Source organism: Trichoplax adhaerens, genomic scaffold (assembly GCF_000150275.1).
Source record: "Trichoplax adhaerens TRIADscaffold_2 genomic scaffold, whole genome shotgun sequence".
NCBI classification, from domain to species: domain Eukaryota; kingdom Metazoa; phylum Placozoa; class Uniplacotomia; order Trichoplacea; family Trichoplacidae; genus Trichoplax; species Trichoplax adhaerens.
The window spans coordinates 7,657,978-7,672,161 of NW_002060944.1; the positions used below are offsets into that span (position 1 = coordinate 7,657,978).

General features: G+C 31.0%; 3 protein-coding genes across 3 annotated transcripts; 1 reads left to right on the forward strand and 2 right to left on the reverse strand.

Annotated features, from left to right (window-relative positions):
• Nucleotides 1-463: 463 nt before the first annotated feature.
• Nucleotides 464-1,201, forward strand: TRIADDRAFT_53770 (uncharacterized protein; the record flags this gene model as incomplete). The annotated part of the gene is made up of 4 exons (XM_002109552.1): nucleotides 464-523; nucleotides 611-709; nucleotides 953-1,024; nucleotides 1,097-1,201. The coding sequence occupies 4 exons, from the start codon at nucleotides 464-466 to the stop codon at nucleotides 1,199-1,201; spliced, it is 336 nt and encodes a 111-aa protein (XP_002109588.1).
• A 696-nt stretch (nucleotides 1,202-1,897) lies between these two features.
• TRIADDRAFT_53771 (uncharacterized protein) lies at nucleotides 1,898-5,147 on the reverse strand (the record flags this gene model as incomplete). Its single annotated transcript, XM_002110089.1, has 10 exons — nucleotides 1,898-2,038; nucleotides 2,119-2,256; nucleotides 2,341-2,438; nucleotides 2,519-2,600; nucleotides 2,758-2,912; nucleotides 3,002-3,077; nucleotides 4,508-4,567; nucleotides 4,651-4,749; nucleotides 4,906-5,054; nucleotides 5,099-5,147. 10 exons carry the CDS (start codon nucleotides 5,145-5,147, stop codon nucleotides 1,898-1,900), a joined length of 1,047 nt encoding a protein of 348 aa, XP_002110125.1.
• Nucleotides 5,148-6,992: 1,845 nt separating this feature from the next.
• Nucleotides 6,993-8,496, reverse strand: TRIADDRAFT_53772 (uncharacterized protein; the record flags this gene model as incomplete). Its single annotated transcript, XM_002110090.1, has 7 exons — nucleotides 6,993-7,128; nucleotides 7,346-7,415; nucleotides 7,498-7,568; nucleotides 7,660-7,705; nucleotides 7,805-7,916; nucleotides 8,113-8,201; nucleotides 8,304-8,496. 7 exons carry the CDS (start codon nucleotides 8,494-8,496, stop codon nucleotides 6,993-6,995), a joined length of 717 nt encoding a protein of 238 aa, XP_002110126.1.
• Between the last annotated feature and the right edge of the window lie 5,688 nt (nucleotides 8,497-14,184).

Below are 14,184 nucleotides of genomic sequence, written 5' to 3' on the forward strand. Positions count from 1 at the left end.
AATTTAGTTATGCGAATTCTAATCGAATTCTTGACTTAAAAAATACGAAAAGCTAATCGTACCCTCAATTATGTATCTATGATAGGTTCATAAAAATTATCCAACTATTAGTCGTAAAGCCGGGCTCTGCCGTCAAGGAATTACTACCTAATATATTATCCTTTTGTATGGATCAAGTATATCCATTAGCTAAAGAGGTATTAAAAGCATAGTTTAACCTCAGCAGCACATTCATGGTCTACTAACCAATTATTCTATTTCAAAAGTTTCACCTTTTAGAGGTAAAATATGCCTTGATGGAGGTGTTATATCAATACCTGTCAAACAATTGGAGGTAGTAATATTCCGCTGTATGACACAATTAAATCACAGTACTACGAGTATTAATATCACATTTACTATTTATAACAATTGTTAATACCTCTTGATCAACTTTTTCTGTAGATATTTTTTCCCGTCAAACATGGATCAAAGAGAAGGCGATACTGTTAACAACCCTCAGCACTTTATGGCAATCATGCAGGTTAGGCTAAGAGTCGTTATTCACAGTGGCACGAACGCTTTGTCGATCCTAAATCTAACAAATAATTACAATCATACGCGTCATTAGGTATTGGGTGAAGCATTTTTACAACCTGACATATCACTGTTTAAGCAAAGTTTAGAAATTTTGGATAATCTGAATAAGAAATGTAAATTATACGAAAAGGTAGTTCACAAAACTGCTATACACTTAGTGTCAAAGAAATTGTTTTTTTGGCATTTATACTATTTTTCTTAATATTTCTTTCAGCCTATTTTTCAGCAAGACCTATTATTTGAATTTATGAATGTACTATTTCATGCGCTGGTTGATAGAAGTCACGAATTATTACAGGAGGAAATGACATGTACTATTTATGCTATGGCATCAATAAGCTTTAGCACCTTTTATTCTGTTTACGTACCACAGATGATATCAAAATGTGAAATGTTAACTTCACATCAAAGAGAAAGATTACAAGAGAATCTTGGCAATAATACGGTAACGAAATTCTGATTTAATACTTATAGAGAAATTGTCTTAACGATCCTATGAAATCTTTTCTAATTCTAGGATCTTCCGACTTTCGTTCAAAGTTTAACAATGATCGTTAGTGATTTAAGATACTATCAACTATGTAATAATTCTCTACCGCCTGGTGTAATCTCCTTTGACTAATTCATAGATTCTTAACAAAAACTATTTTATTGAGGTTAAAGAGTTTTAAGATTTTTATCATTATCATGAAAAGGGTATCAAAGCACTCGTATAACAACTAAATTCTATCATCCAACAGATTAAACAACGAAATTACGAACAGACATCAAATAATAGTGCCGTTCGTTTATATTAATCTAATATCAAGTACATACCGCATTATGTATAAATATTTATTGTAATCTGAGTTTATAGTTGATTTAGATAGTTAATGTTTCTCGACAGTCTATCCTTTGTAAAGTAAATTTGTGGTATGCAATTAACCATCACCATAACTGGTGATTGAGAAGTTAAAAACTGGATTAACATTTAAATTATAACGTAACTGTGAGTATGCCATTTGCGTTAAGGTGATGTAGTAATTTTTAGTCAATAAATTTTTTTCTTTTCAAACATAATGCATTCGATAGCTTTCAAATCTGAACCCCAGTTTGATTTTGAAAAACCAACTTTGTTATGTAGCAGCCAAGTTATCGAGGCAATCTCGAAGCGAATTTGCTGTTTCAAGTTCTTCTAAATGATTACTTAATATTAAATTATGACGCGGTAGAAAAATTCCATCGATTATACTATTGCAGAATAATTTTATGTCAAAGATTGTAAACAATGTTTCACAAAACGACACAGATAATTATTAAAAGCCTTTAATAAAAATTTTTAATTAGGATACAGATCATTTAAATTGTTTAGTTCGCAACCTTTACGGCGGTTATCAAGCCAAGAAATATAACGATCCAGTGATAGCTTCAGTGAAACCTGTTGACATTCGCTATGGCGAATGACGCCGATATCTATTGCCTATTACCAACATAAATCATAGTTCTTATACACGTTTCTTTAAATTATTTCATAATAGAAGTAGACTACTTCTAAAGTACCTTCATTAAGCAGCGAAAGCATAGCCCTAGCGCTTCGAAGCTGATTTCAGATTCCGTATACGGTGATAAGCAATTGTTAATTAAAAGGCCCAAGTAGCTCATAATGATTTCATCACCTAATAAGTTGTACATCAATAGCTAGTAGAAAATTGAATTAGTTATCTTAGGCTTTCATTAGATAAAAATTATACGAATAGGACGATATAACTTGAATCGGCCTACCTGATAAATTAGATAAAGCAGGCTATTAGAAATTTTACTTTGTAGCATACTTAAACACACTTTATGCAGCATCTTATCCCATAAATTCTTTCCAAATCCTAAGATTCGTTCCACATAAGTTAAAGGTTAATCCTATTTACCAGTATTCACATCACGAATTATTTACAGAGTAAGTTACCTAATTCTAGCATTTGTGATCTGTGTTGCTTTAAAATCTCAGATAAACATACCACAGACGCCAACCTTACATTTTCTCTACCCTATCAAATAATCAGATAATGGATAGCTTTGAGCATAAAATCTACCGTAATTGATTAATTTCATCGATATTCTGACCACAAATGATTAATTATTATAAAATTATGAGAAATACATATGCGTAGCATATAGGCATTTAGGTACATATTACCATATTACCTGTAAGACCGCATTTTGAAGATAGAATAAAAGATTTTTAACGTAGTCAAAGGTATCATTCTGACACAAGATACGGCCATTATGTTCTGCTCGTACGAACTTCGGTAGAATAAACTTTCGGCGTAACATTGCGATATTAATGTAGATACCTGCCACTATTAATTAATTAATATTGAAAAGTCTTACATAATCTGTTAAATCAACCTATAGTATGGCATAACGTTCCTGAACAAGTATAGCTTACGTTGCAATAGTGGTCGGTATTGCAAGACGATTACTGGTAAAGTTTCATTGACATTTATTACAATCGATACTTTCATCTATTCGCATAAAAATATCATTTCCAATTACTAAAGTTACTCTAATATATCGTGACATAACTTTCTGATAATTGATTAACTAGAATAACAACGATTAGCAGATAGCTTCGTACATCATTCGAGAAGTTATCGCAATTTTCCATATAAATTAGGGTAGAAAGCAAGATCCAGCTTGTTGCAGTAAGGCGATCCGACTTTACAAAGCAAAAATGTAGGCTATTATACACAATTAACTTATTTAAACGTCATAACTTGAACATCTTCACCTTCAGCACATCTTCACGAAGTAACAAAGCGTTCTCAAGCTTGGATAAAAATCGTGAGTTTCTAATCACTGTTAATAACGCTACACCACAAAAGCAAAGATAATGAATTGATACAATGATTGGATCAAGAAATACATATGAACGGATTATGATTACTTATATTTATAATTACCTCCGTCGTTGTTATTCTGCTGGATTACGCAAATTATTGCAGATAGGCAATTAAGTAAATGCATCATAGTTAATTCACTAAAGTTCTTGCTTTAGCACGCAATAGAAATTAGGAGAAATACAATATTTAATATCGTATGGTATCGAAGAAACGAGATTTACAGGAATTTGTTTACCTCATTAGCAGCTTTGAAACTTTTTTACATTTGGATAGAATTCATTCATTCCAGCATTCAGTTGATGAAGATGTTTTAATTCAGTATTAGTTTAAGGAAAAATTATGGAACTATGAGAATAATTATACGAGTACCGCCGCTAAACACGTAGCTTTCCTCAGTAAACAACAAATACGTTGTAGTATAGTATTTTACTACTCTCATGATAACTACAACTTTGATACATTCAAAATTATAAAAAGGATATATGTGGTATTTACATAAAAAAGACTACAGAAACTTATTATTAGATCGATTTCATATAGGTATTGCTAAATTTGTTATAAGTTATCATCTAACGCTGAACCTTGATGCATTATCGTTATGTGTATATCCTCAATTTTCGATAAAATAGAACTTGCATAAACTTCCGCTATGATTCGCAGTATTTTTTGAAGGCTCTTCTCTATAGGAAAAACACGCGATTTTCAGGTTATAACTTTTTTTTGACAGTTAATGCACGAAATCAGCTTTTGTAAAAAATTAAAATAATTATGGAAATGATTTAATGACCGTTAGTTCTTGTAATGTCTCCCCTTAAAAAGAACTTGTTTATGCCATAGAGAACATACAAGCGAAAACTTTCGATACCATCCACTTGTGAAGAATGAAGTTCATATAGATACTAAAAAAATTTGAATCCCCTCAAGAAAAAATCATTGCATTGATAGGCCTCATATTTGTGCCCCTTTATAGTTAATGAAACATTTACGGTGATAACACAAAATTTATCGATTTTTATATTCTAGGTTAATCAAAAATTTATAAATCCTCATACCATATGAAGTAATCTTGCAGCTTTCATGGTTAAATGAGGCTCTTCTTCGAATAATAGATGCTATTGTTATATGCATAAAAAATTAGAGTAATCGTAACTCTCCAAAAACCCATTTTTAAATTTTATATAGCTATGTTCTTAACCAGTAGAATGTCGATAAGCTTTTCCTGAATAGTTTGGGCAACATCTTGTAGTAGTTCATCACAAGTTGAAGTTTCATTTATTAATAGCCATTGCTTCAACTATAAAAGTAATTAAAAAATAACTTCGAATATTTTATAATTCCTTTCACAGCTAAATATTAGTGGATTACATTTTATTAAGAAATTATTATAAATCTGCTATACTAATACTGTAATTAAATATATTTCAGGAATACAAAAATACTATCAACGCACCATTTCCCGTTGAAAATGTTGTACTGATAAAGATGAGAGTGTCAAACACCATCTAATGAATATGATATCGTTAGTAAACAACTCTTTTGCTTCTTGTTGTCTTTCGATCAAAGTAATGAACCAGTGCTCGTCTGAAAATTTTGTGAAAGCTGTTATAAATGAATTTAATTATAACATATTATTTGTTGCTCACCAGGTATAGAATCATGATCTATAACATCTGGTTCAGCCGGTGATGGCATATTTTGTGTACTTCTTGCTAGTTTTAGTTCATTCTAATCCATGCATATAATACCATACTTTGTTAGTCAGTCTACTATTCCCATTGAACCTTTAGATAGCTTACATTATTTATCTATTTATCTTTTACAATTTGCAATTTTAAGATTAAAGACCTGATTTATAGTATAAATTAACAGTATATGCTTTATAGTAACGTTATCGGTCAAAAGCTGGTTAAAGTTGCTCTTGATGAAGTTATTAAGATTCTTTTGCACTATCGGCCCATTAGATTCTCTATAAATGAAGTTTTAAAATGGAAAGAATAACCGACGCTACTGAATTAAGGATTAGTACATAACATCATCGTCATACAAAACGCGAGTGTAATACCTTTGACCGTACAGATAGGAGAAGTACATAAGCATTAGATATGCTTTTTGAACGCTAATTAAGGATGTTTCATATATTCCGTTGCTATCGGATACTTCGTAATTATTGCATACCAGGATAGAATGTATTTCACTATATGAAACTGAATTTACAGAACTCCAAATTGATAACAGTCATTTCGTTAACAAAATTTATATCATTCTTGAATGCTGGATAATATTAATAAACCTGTGATATATCTTATAGAATTTAATATCAATTTCATTCTTTCATTTTCATCATATTTTGAGTCATTCAGATAGCCACATAATACTGCTAAAAAATCATGTATCATATCTGCAAGGTCTTGATTTCTGAAGTATTATGGTGCAGTATTATGAATAATGTCCTCAAGTTAATAAATTATTGCAACATTAAATTATAAAATGATATGACAACTGATTAACTAATTTCGAAATTAGACTCTAACCTGTTGCTTTTACAGAACGCAACTTTTACATCGAGACATAATCTTATTATAGATAGAGAGATCTCTAAAGCGAAAAAATAGAAATACCTGCGTAAGTATTGTTAAAGTGATAATCAAGTAGAAATTCAGTCGACTTTGCGGTAACCGCTATCAGAATAAGCATTATTATAAATTTTACGTCTATGCAATTAAATTGTAAGCTTCGTGTAGTACTTCAAACTTTTTTACACCATATTCCCGTGGCCTAGATCATACCTAATTTAAGACAAAGATTTTTAGGGTTGTCGCCATAACGAATGTTGCACCTTAAAATCCTAAATATTAGTTTGTAGACTTGTATTGAATTGATTGAGGATATTCCGTCCTTTGTAGAAAACTAGCAAAAAGACAGGCCTTTGAGGGTAATTCTGTCGACTAGATCATTCATTTTTAGCAGATAATTACTACACAATATGATTAAAAATTACCTGAATATAAGGAATGATCAACTCGTCAACGATTTTTACTAGCTGCGACATAAAGGCCGTACTTTGTATCGCATAACATCTATCATCATTACAGTTTATTGCAAATTTACTGATGGATGGCATATCAGTAAATGATGATATTACTCTAATTTTTAAAAAGGACAAGTTGTTTGAATTTCAAATTTGTTTTAAATAATCATATCATAAATAATTAATCATTTCGAAATCGTAAAATCAATTATTAATACAAACTCAAATGATTGCAAAACCACTTTCATAAAGAACTCCATAACGTTGCTCATCGCATTAAGACCGCTAGGATCGTCAGCCGGAGAATTCTGCCTTAAAATATTACCAACCCTATTCACTAATAGCTTTATCGGTAACTCCAAGGATTCTAACATATCTTCATATATGATATAATCTCTCCTAGATTAATGAGAACATTCTCTTCAAATCTATTCATTCTTTAGTCGGGTCAATTTTATTCGTTCATTAGGAACTTTTCAAGAAAGCGAAAGATTTAATCGTGCCCTTTTTCACCTCATGAATACAGCCAAAATTTTGATAGTACTAAGTAAAATCTGGAATTCCATAGTAACACCCATACAAAATATTTCCGTACACATATTAAAGACCTGATCATTGGATACAAGTGTGGTATTTTCTTCTTGACTGAAATTAAAAAGCGCATGATGCGCATAAAATTGGATAAATATGCTTAAGCAGGAGATGTTATATTATAATGTCTGAATATTTGAATATCCAAAGAAAAATATACCTTTGCAAGATTTCAGCCAAGAGGTTTAATCTAAATAGGAAATCATAACTCAATGCATATTTAAGTAGAAAAAAGGCCGGTTAGCGAAGCGAATGCTAATAGCTTACTCACTCGACTATTGCAATTTTCTGATCCTGTACTCTTAGTCGCGCCAATGTGTCCTTAACAATAAGGCTAAAACCTAGGTTATTGTATAATTTTCTGCTAATTAATCACGTATAGCTTAAAGATCTTTTCAAGATCCAGTATAATCAAAGGCTTACCGTACATCATGTACGAAGTATTCTGTAGACGACTACATTTAAGCATTTTCAATATGCAATTAGATATCTCCCTGAAAATTAAACGGTAATTCCCATTCATAGGTCAATGAAAAAAGCCAGGTTTATGAACATAAGGAATCTATGCTATGTCGCGATACTTACTGAACAACTGCTAGTCCCGCTTCTGATAGAGCTTCAAATAAGTGATCTAAGCAAGTGTTTCATAGTTATCGTATTTATTAAATTTTATTTTAACTCAAATCAACTTTTATAGGGTTGATTCTGTAAATCCTGAGCTATATGATACCGGATATATTTTGATTCATTAAATCTTCGGCTGTAACTGCGCCCCATTCAACGGTTTTTAGCATAAGTTTTAAAATGGTAGTTTTGATCCCATCATCAGATCCTGATAGGAACTGTTTCAGTTATAAGTAAATAATTCATAGTCAAAGTTTTCAATGAATTACAGTACATTTAGAAATGATATTTAGATGTTACGAACGATACTACCATTCCAATCTTGGTAAGTAGTCGAAAAATCATATCTGTTGTGATAGATTCAGAAGCAGATCACTATTACAATTCGTGAAACAGAGCTAATTTACTTCATACGCGAAATATGGTCCGACTCTTACTTTTGAACAAGTTTAAAATTAGCTTGCATTCATGAGCATCTCTTTCATGTGTGGTCCAATTCTCTGCTATATTTAATAAGAGAACTGAAAAGAACTAATATCGTTAAAAATTGTAAGTTTATATCCTTAATTAATTAAAGTAATATAGCTATTCCAATATCGACTAACCCAACATATTCCCTTGTAATAAAACATTATTTGATTCAAGAATAAGTTCAGGGATCTCGGTTAGCAACTCTGCGACTTCGTTACCTGATATGGCAGCACCTAAACCTTCATCAAAGATGATGTAATATAAGTGTGAAGATGCCAGCTGGGCGTTCTCGTTGTCTTTTGCTAGGCAGCTTTTCAATAACAGCATTATAGAATCTACTAAAAATAAGCCAGAATAAAGAATAATTGCAGATGCAAAGTTTAAACAAATACTAGCGTAACTGTAAAACACATGCAATACGAATGGTGAAAACACTGCTATGAGCTATTTTTTTAATATCGTTTCTAAGATCTTCATTAAGAAAAGTTATCTAGCAGATTGGAGAATATCACTGATTAGATAAATTTAACATTTATTGTACCCGATTTTTGGAAGATTTCTGCTATAATTGAAGGATAGGCAAACCCAATCTTACTTAAACACTGTAGTAAGTTGAAGGATTCCCCCAAATTAATCGATTTTTCCAACTGAAAGAAAGAATTAAAATTGAAGTGAGAAGATTCATTAATTCATAAATCACAAGTTTATGAGTAGGCAAAATTCAAATTTCACATTTTTAAAACTTATATAGTAAATCTATCCTATACCAGATACTATGATATAATGAAGGATTATATTGACATGTTATAATCGAAACATTGACGTGCGCTACATAAATTCCAGAATTTTAAAGAGTTGATACATCTCTGCTTAATAAAATACGCTACATATAAGAATTTAACATTATTCACCTTGTTCACAAAGCAGTCTACCAACACACCATGAATTTTTTTTTTTATTAAGTGTAAACCAATATGTACCACAACTGAATAATAAAAGGATGTAGATATTTAATCATAACCTCCAGCGGTACGCGGTAACTAGTTGCTATTCTAGGCCTTATTTTCTATAATAGCGTATAGCCTTTTGACTTACTATCTATGACAAGTCGACCTATTGTGTTGTCGTTGTTGTCGAAAAATTCTAAAATTTATGGAATAAAGAATATTCACAAAAGTTGATGGTTAACTTTTTCATTTTTAAAAATATAAAATTTTTGATTAAAATCAAAATGAAATAGTCAATAAAACCAGTCTATACGAACCCAGAATGACTTTCAAAAGGTAATTGGTAACAGGCAATTCGCTTTCCAGTAAAGTATAGAAATCAGATTGGAACTCTGAACTTAAATCATAGAGTTCTGATAGCATCGTCTTCTTTGTATTTTTTGAAGTTGCCTCGCTTGTGATGTTACCGATGAGGCAGGTAATACACAAAAAGGAATTATTAGTAGTTTTTAAGATCGTCCATCTATCAGCGTGGTTGTCATGATCATTTAATAAAGGAACTGCAGAAAGCATAGTAAATATCACTGATTGGTCTTCCAATATCTTTCAAAAAATTTCAAAGAAAATGTTTAAAGATAGAAGGATTTTCTTCCAATTAAAGCGAATTTCACAGAGAATGACACAAGTTACAAAGAGGATTAGCGTATTCTATTGACGTTATGTAGAGTATTGGTATATGGCCAGTTCGGGTTACCAATAAAGAATTTCTCTGCCTAATTTAATTTTATACTAGTATTCAAAGAAGCAAATTCAAAATCTTGCGGCTATAATATTTGTTGGAAGGTTTGCTTGCTCACATTCACAGTCATGTAAAAGGCGTCCATTAAACGAATTCTAAAACAGTGAGACTCTTACTCTCAATATTAAACCTTATATACAGTATCTTAAAAAAGAAGATTATGCAGTACGTACGTTTAAATGGAGATCGATAGCGAAATAGAGTGACACTACGTAAGCGTCACTGTTTTGCAATGGAGCAATTATTTCACTGAACACTTACTGTAATGCTTTGAACCAAGAGGTTTAGAAAAAAGTAAAATTAGAATTAAGTTAAGGATGGGAAATTAGAAATTGAATAAAATGGTTTAAATTTTAGTAAATATACAAGGAAAACAGCTTCGATTCGTAAGTCAACAGGATAATTTTCGATAGCCTAAATCTCTGCTTAATGACCATCAAGTAGATTACAATCCTGGTAGGATTAAAGCAGAGAATCCATGATTGAAATGGCACATTAATTTCTATGTATAAAGCGAAATTTTTTATTTCTAATAGTAAATCTTTTATTTAGGACGAAATCGAGTACGTTAAGCTAAGGGATGTCGCTACATAAGCGCCACTTTAACGCAATATTAAAATTTTTCACTGAATGCATATCTTAAATATTGCCATAAACCAACAATTCTCAGATAAAATGAAAATAGAACGAAGTTAAAAATGTCAAACTAGAAATTACATAAAATATATAAAATTTTATAGTAATTACAGAGAAATTGAATTCAGTTCATAAATTAACTGGTTGATCTTTAACAACTAAAATCTCCAATTAATAATCATAGGCTGTGATACTCAGAAGCCATTGTATTTCCGGACTCAAGATAGGGCGATTCGTGATGGAGATGGCGCATCAATTTCAGCATAGAAAGTTTTATTTCCATTTCCTATATTAAACTTTATATTTATTTAGAAAGGAAGACGCTGCGTTCACTTGATAGATGTTGACACATAAGCATAAATTTAGTGTACCATTATAATTTTCTTCACTGAATATCAATCTTGTTATGAATAAACTATTTCAGGCAAAGCGAAATGATATTAGGTTCAAAATTTTAATCTAAAAATTGTATCAAAATGCTTGAAGTCCCATGACAAATACACAAGAGAAATAGTTTTTAGTTTTCGTATTAGGAGAATGATTTTCAACGACCAAAAATCTATAATCAAATACATTGATTACCATATTCGTATTATCATTATATAGCCGTGAATTCAAGATGGAGAGATCCACAATTGAGATGACGCTATATAATTGGTATCAGTCATAATTGTCATTAATCATCGTGGTTGAAATGTTGAAACTATCGTTGCCTTAATATTTTGTTTCTGTTTCTTTAGATAGGATGAGTACAGTGGCATACAATCCTCCTGCTACAGGGAATATACCACGGAAATCCTGCTTTGATATTTTAGATACATTAGATTATGTACTAATTTGTACTTGTGTAGTAAATGAGGAAGACAAATAATTTATTAAAGAGCGTTTTATTTCATAATAAGTCATAATTTTGTCATTCTATATTCATAGTCGTAGTAGTTGTTTATTGTGGATACGTTACTAAAATATGAAAGTTTATAATATGCTGTCGATTTAAAACTAGGTAAACTAACAGTCTGGAATTTAGAATACTAGAATTTACATCTAGGTAAACAGATACTAGTTCACTGACAACTACAGATCCAAACAATCACATCCATTCAGAAAAATCTGATTCGACATTATATACAATTAATATTGATGATAAAATTTAATTATAGCGAGATGAATAAAGAACGAGTGGATTATTTACTTAAAGCTAATTCATAAATGATATTGTATGTTCGATACCAAAAATTCCTAATTTATGAGTGCGTTTCAGCACGCATATAGGCTGCTGGTTATTAATATATCGTTATTAAAAATCCAAAGCAAATTATTAATGTACCCATACATGAAATTATATAAAGATATGATCCGAACGAACCGCTAAAGTGTTTGATACTACGAGTTGCGGTTAATAGAAGAGCCTTTTGATCTCTCTGCAATGATCACTGTTATAAGATTTAACGTATGATACAGTGTCAATACATGTAGTCGGATTTAAATGTAGTTAAGTTTGAAATCCTACTGTGCTTTTAAATTTTACATAATGATTTATTATTTTACTGCAAGATAACATGATATATTTTTCTGTATCTTGTCTAGACAGTATTGATCATATATTCTATTGTTACGAATTAATTATGTTTTTATCCTTACTGCCTATCAATAGACCTAAATGACAATTCTGGCTTACATCAACATCAACTGGAAAACTATAAACTAAAATTATGCACCGGCTTTTAATATGGACAAGACCTCATACTGGTGAAAAAATGTTATTTTTTTACGCTATAGGTTGCAGAGATGATACAATCACTCATTATTTTCAAAGAATTTCGAACTTTTAAATCAAAGCCAAGCCAGTCACCCGTACTGTATATTGTTAAATTGTAATCAATAGAGATGGGCTGAAAACGCTCGGCTCTCGCCCAATAATTTTAATTTAGAGTGAATCATGCAATAATACGAGGTTCATTGAACCAATTAACTAATTCTATCTTTATAATATTTACTGATATTAGCTGTTTGATGATGACATAATACTGAGTAAATTGCCCAAACAAATAAATAGATATCGTAATTCTAGATTGATTTTTGTCGTATCTGTATGAAAGTGAGACTTGCAGTCCTTTGAATATTGTCGCAGTTTAAGACAGGATCACATATAGTGCTTTATTATATTTCCTTCTGGGTGATTTATACCCGGTACAGTGCTCGATATCGAATAGTTATACGAAATTTTCTCTCCAAGTTGAGTACCTGGTACTCTGTTGTATCATTAACATTGTACGCTTAGTTTTATTTTGCTAAGTAGAAAAACAGTTAAATAAAATTTCCTTCGGAAATAAGTATTGCAAGATATATTGAACATTAAGATATAGAAGCTTAAGTTTAGTTTTCTGAGAAGATAACTGGACCCCGATATTCATTAGGAGAGCTGTAATTCATAGCAGGCTTATTGTGATTAATATGGGTACGTCTTATGCGGAAAAAGAAAACAGTACAAGATTACTTGTTACCGTACTAGCTCTTTTGATTGTGCACGATGTGATATATTGTACGTATACAGTATACTATACTTATCTATAGCATTTTAAACAAAGCAATTTGATTTAAGCAAGGAAGATCTAGCATAAATGTATTTATAACAATTAAATTAATTATCAAATATATCTATTACTGAAAAATAATCTTGTGTACTTTAGAGCCGTTTTCAAAATAATTATTTGCACTTATATATTGACATCATTCTGAGATGGATTCGCTGGTCCCTTCAAACGTTATACTGTACATTAATATCTTACAAATGTAACTTTTTAGTTTATTAAAAGCAATTGGAAGAAATATGGCATCGATACCGTAATTATTTTCTACAAAATTATCTAACTAATGCAAGAATATTGATATAAATACAACTAGCCCGGAAATATATGTTTTTATTCTTTTTAGCCTTACGTACCATACACCAACATCCTAATAGCTACTGTAATTTGTTTTCTCTTTCTTATCACACGTGTACTATATTTATACGCATAGGCGTACTTGCACTTCAAAAAATTACCGAAGCAATTGTAGCATTCAAAACAGTGAGGTACTGTGCTCTCTAATATGCTGTATATTCGCAACACTCGTAAACGGAGATAGAACACTATCGTTCTGCAATCGGTAAGGTAGCTGACATAATGTAAGTAGCGCCACGTTGGTATCTTATTTGTTTTAGTGCTGGGGTTTATGATCCATATTTTGTTTTTCATTTAAGTGACGGTGTAGTTCTTTCGATGAGAATTATGTCGCTTTTCACCTTTCATTATCATTTTAAAAAGCAGATTACATAATCCCTAATGTACAGTATAATATTTCAAAGCTAAATGTGATCTATTTCCACACTACTACTTACTAAACGGGTGCTATCGGTGATATTAAGATATTTTGATTAGGTCAAAATAATTCATACTTCAAAGACAGTTCAGGGCTGTAAGAGAAATATAGCGCGTAAGTTATGCGTTGTCAAAGGTGTGAAGAGTAAGAAAGGGTTGATAAATGGAGTGCTATAACTCTACTTGCAAATCATATTGAACTTCATAGATATTCCGATCATTCTACGTTGCCTTCAGGTTAAAGCTTTTCATACAAAACGTTCATTTATTA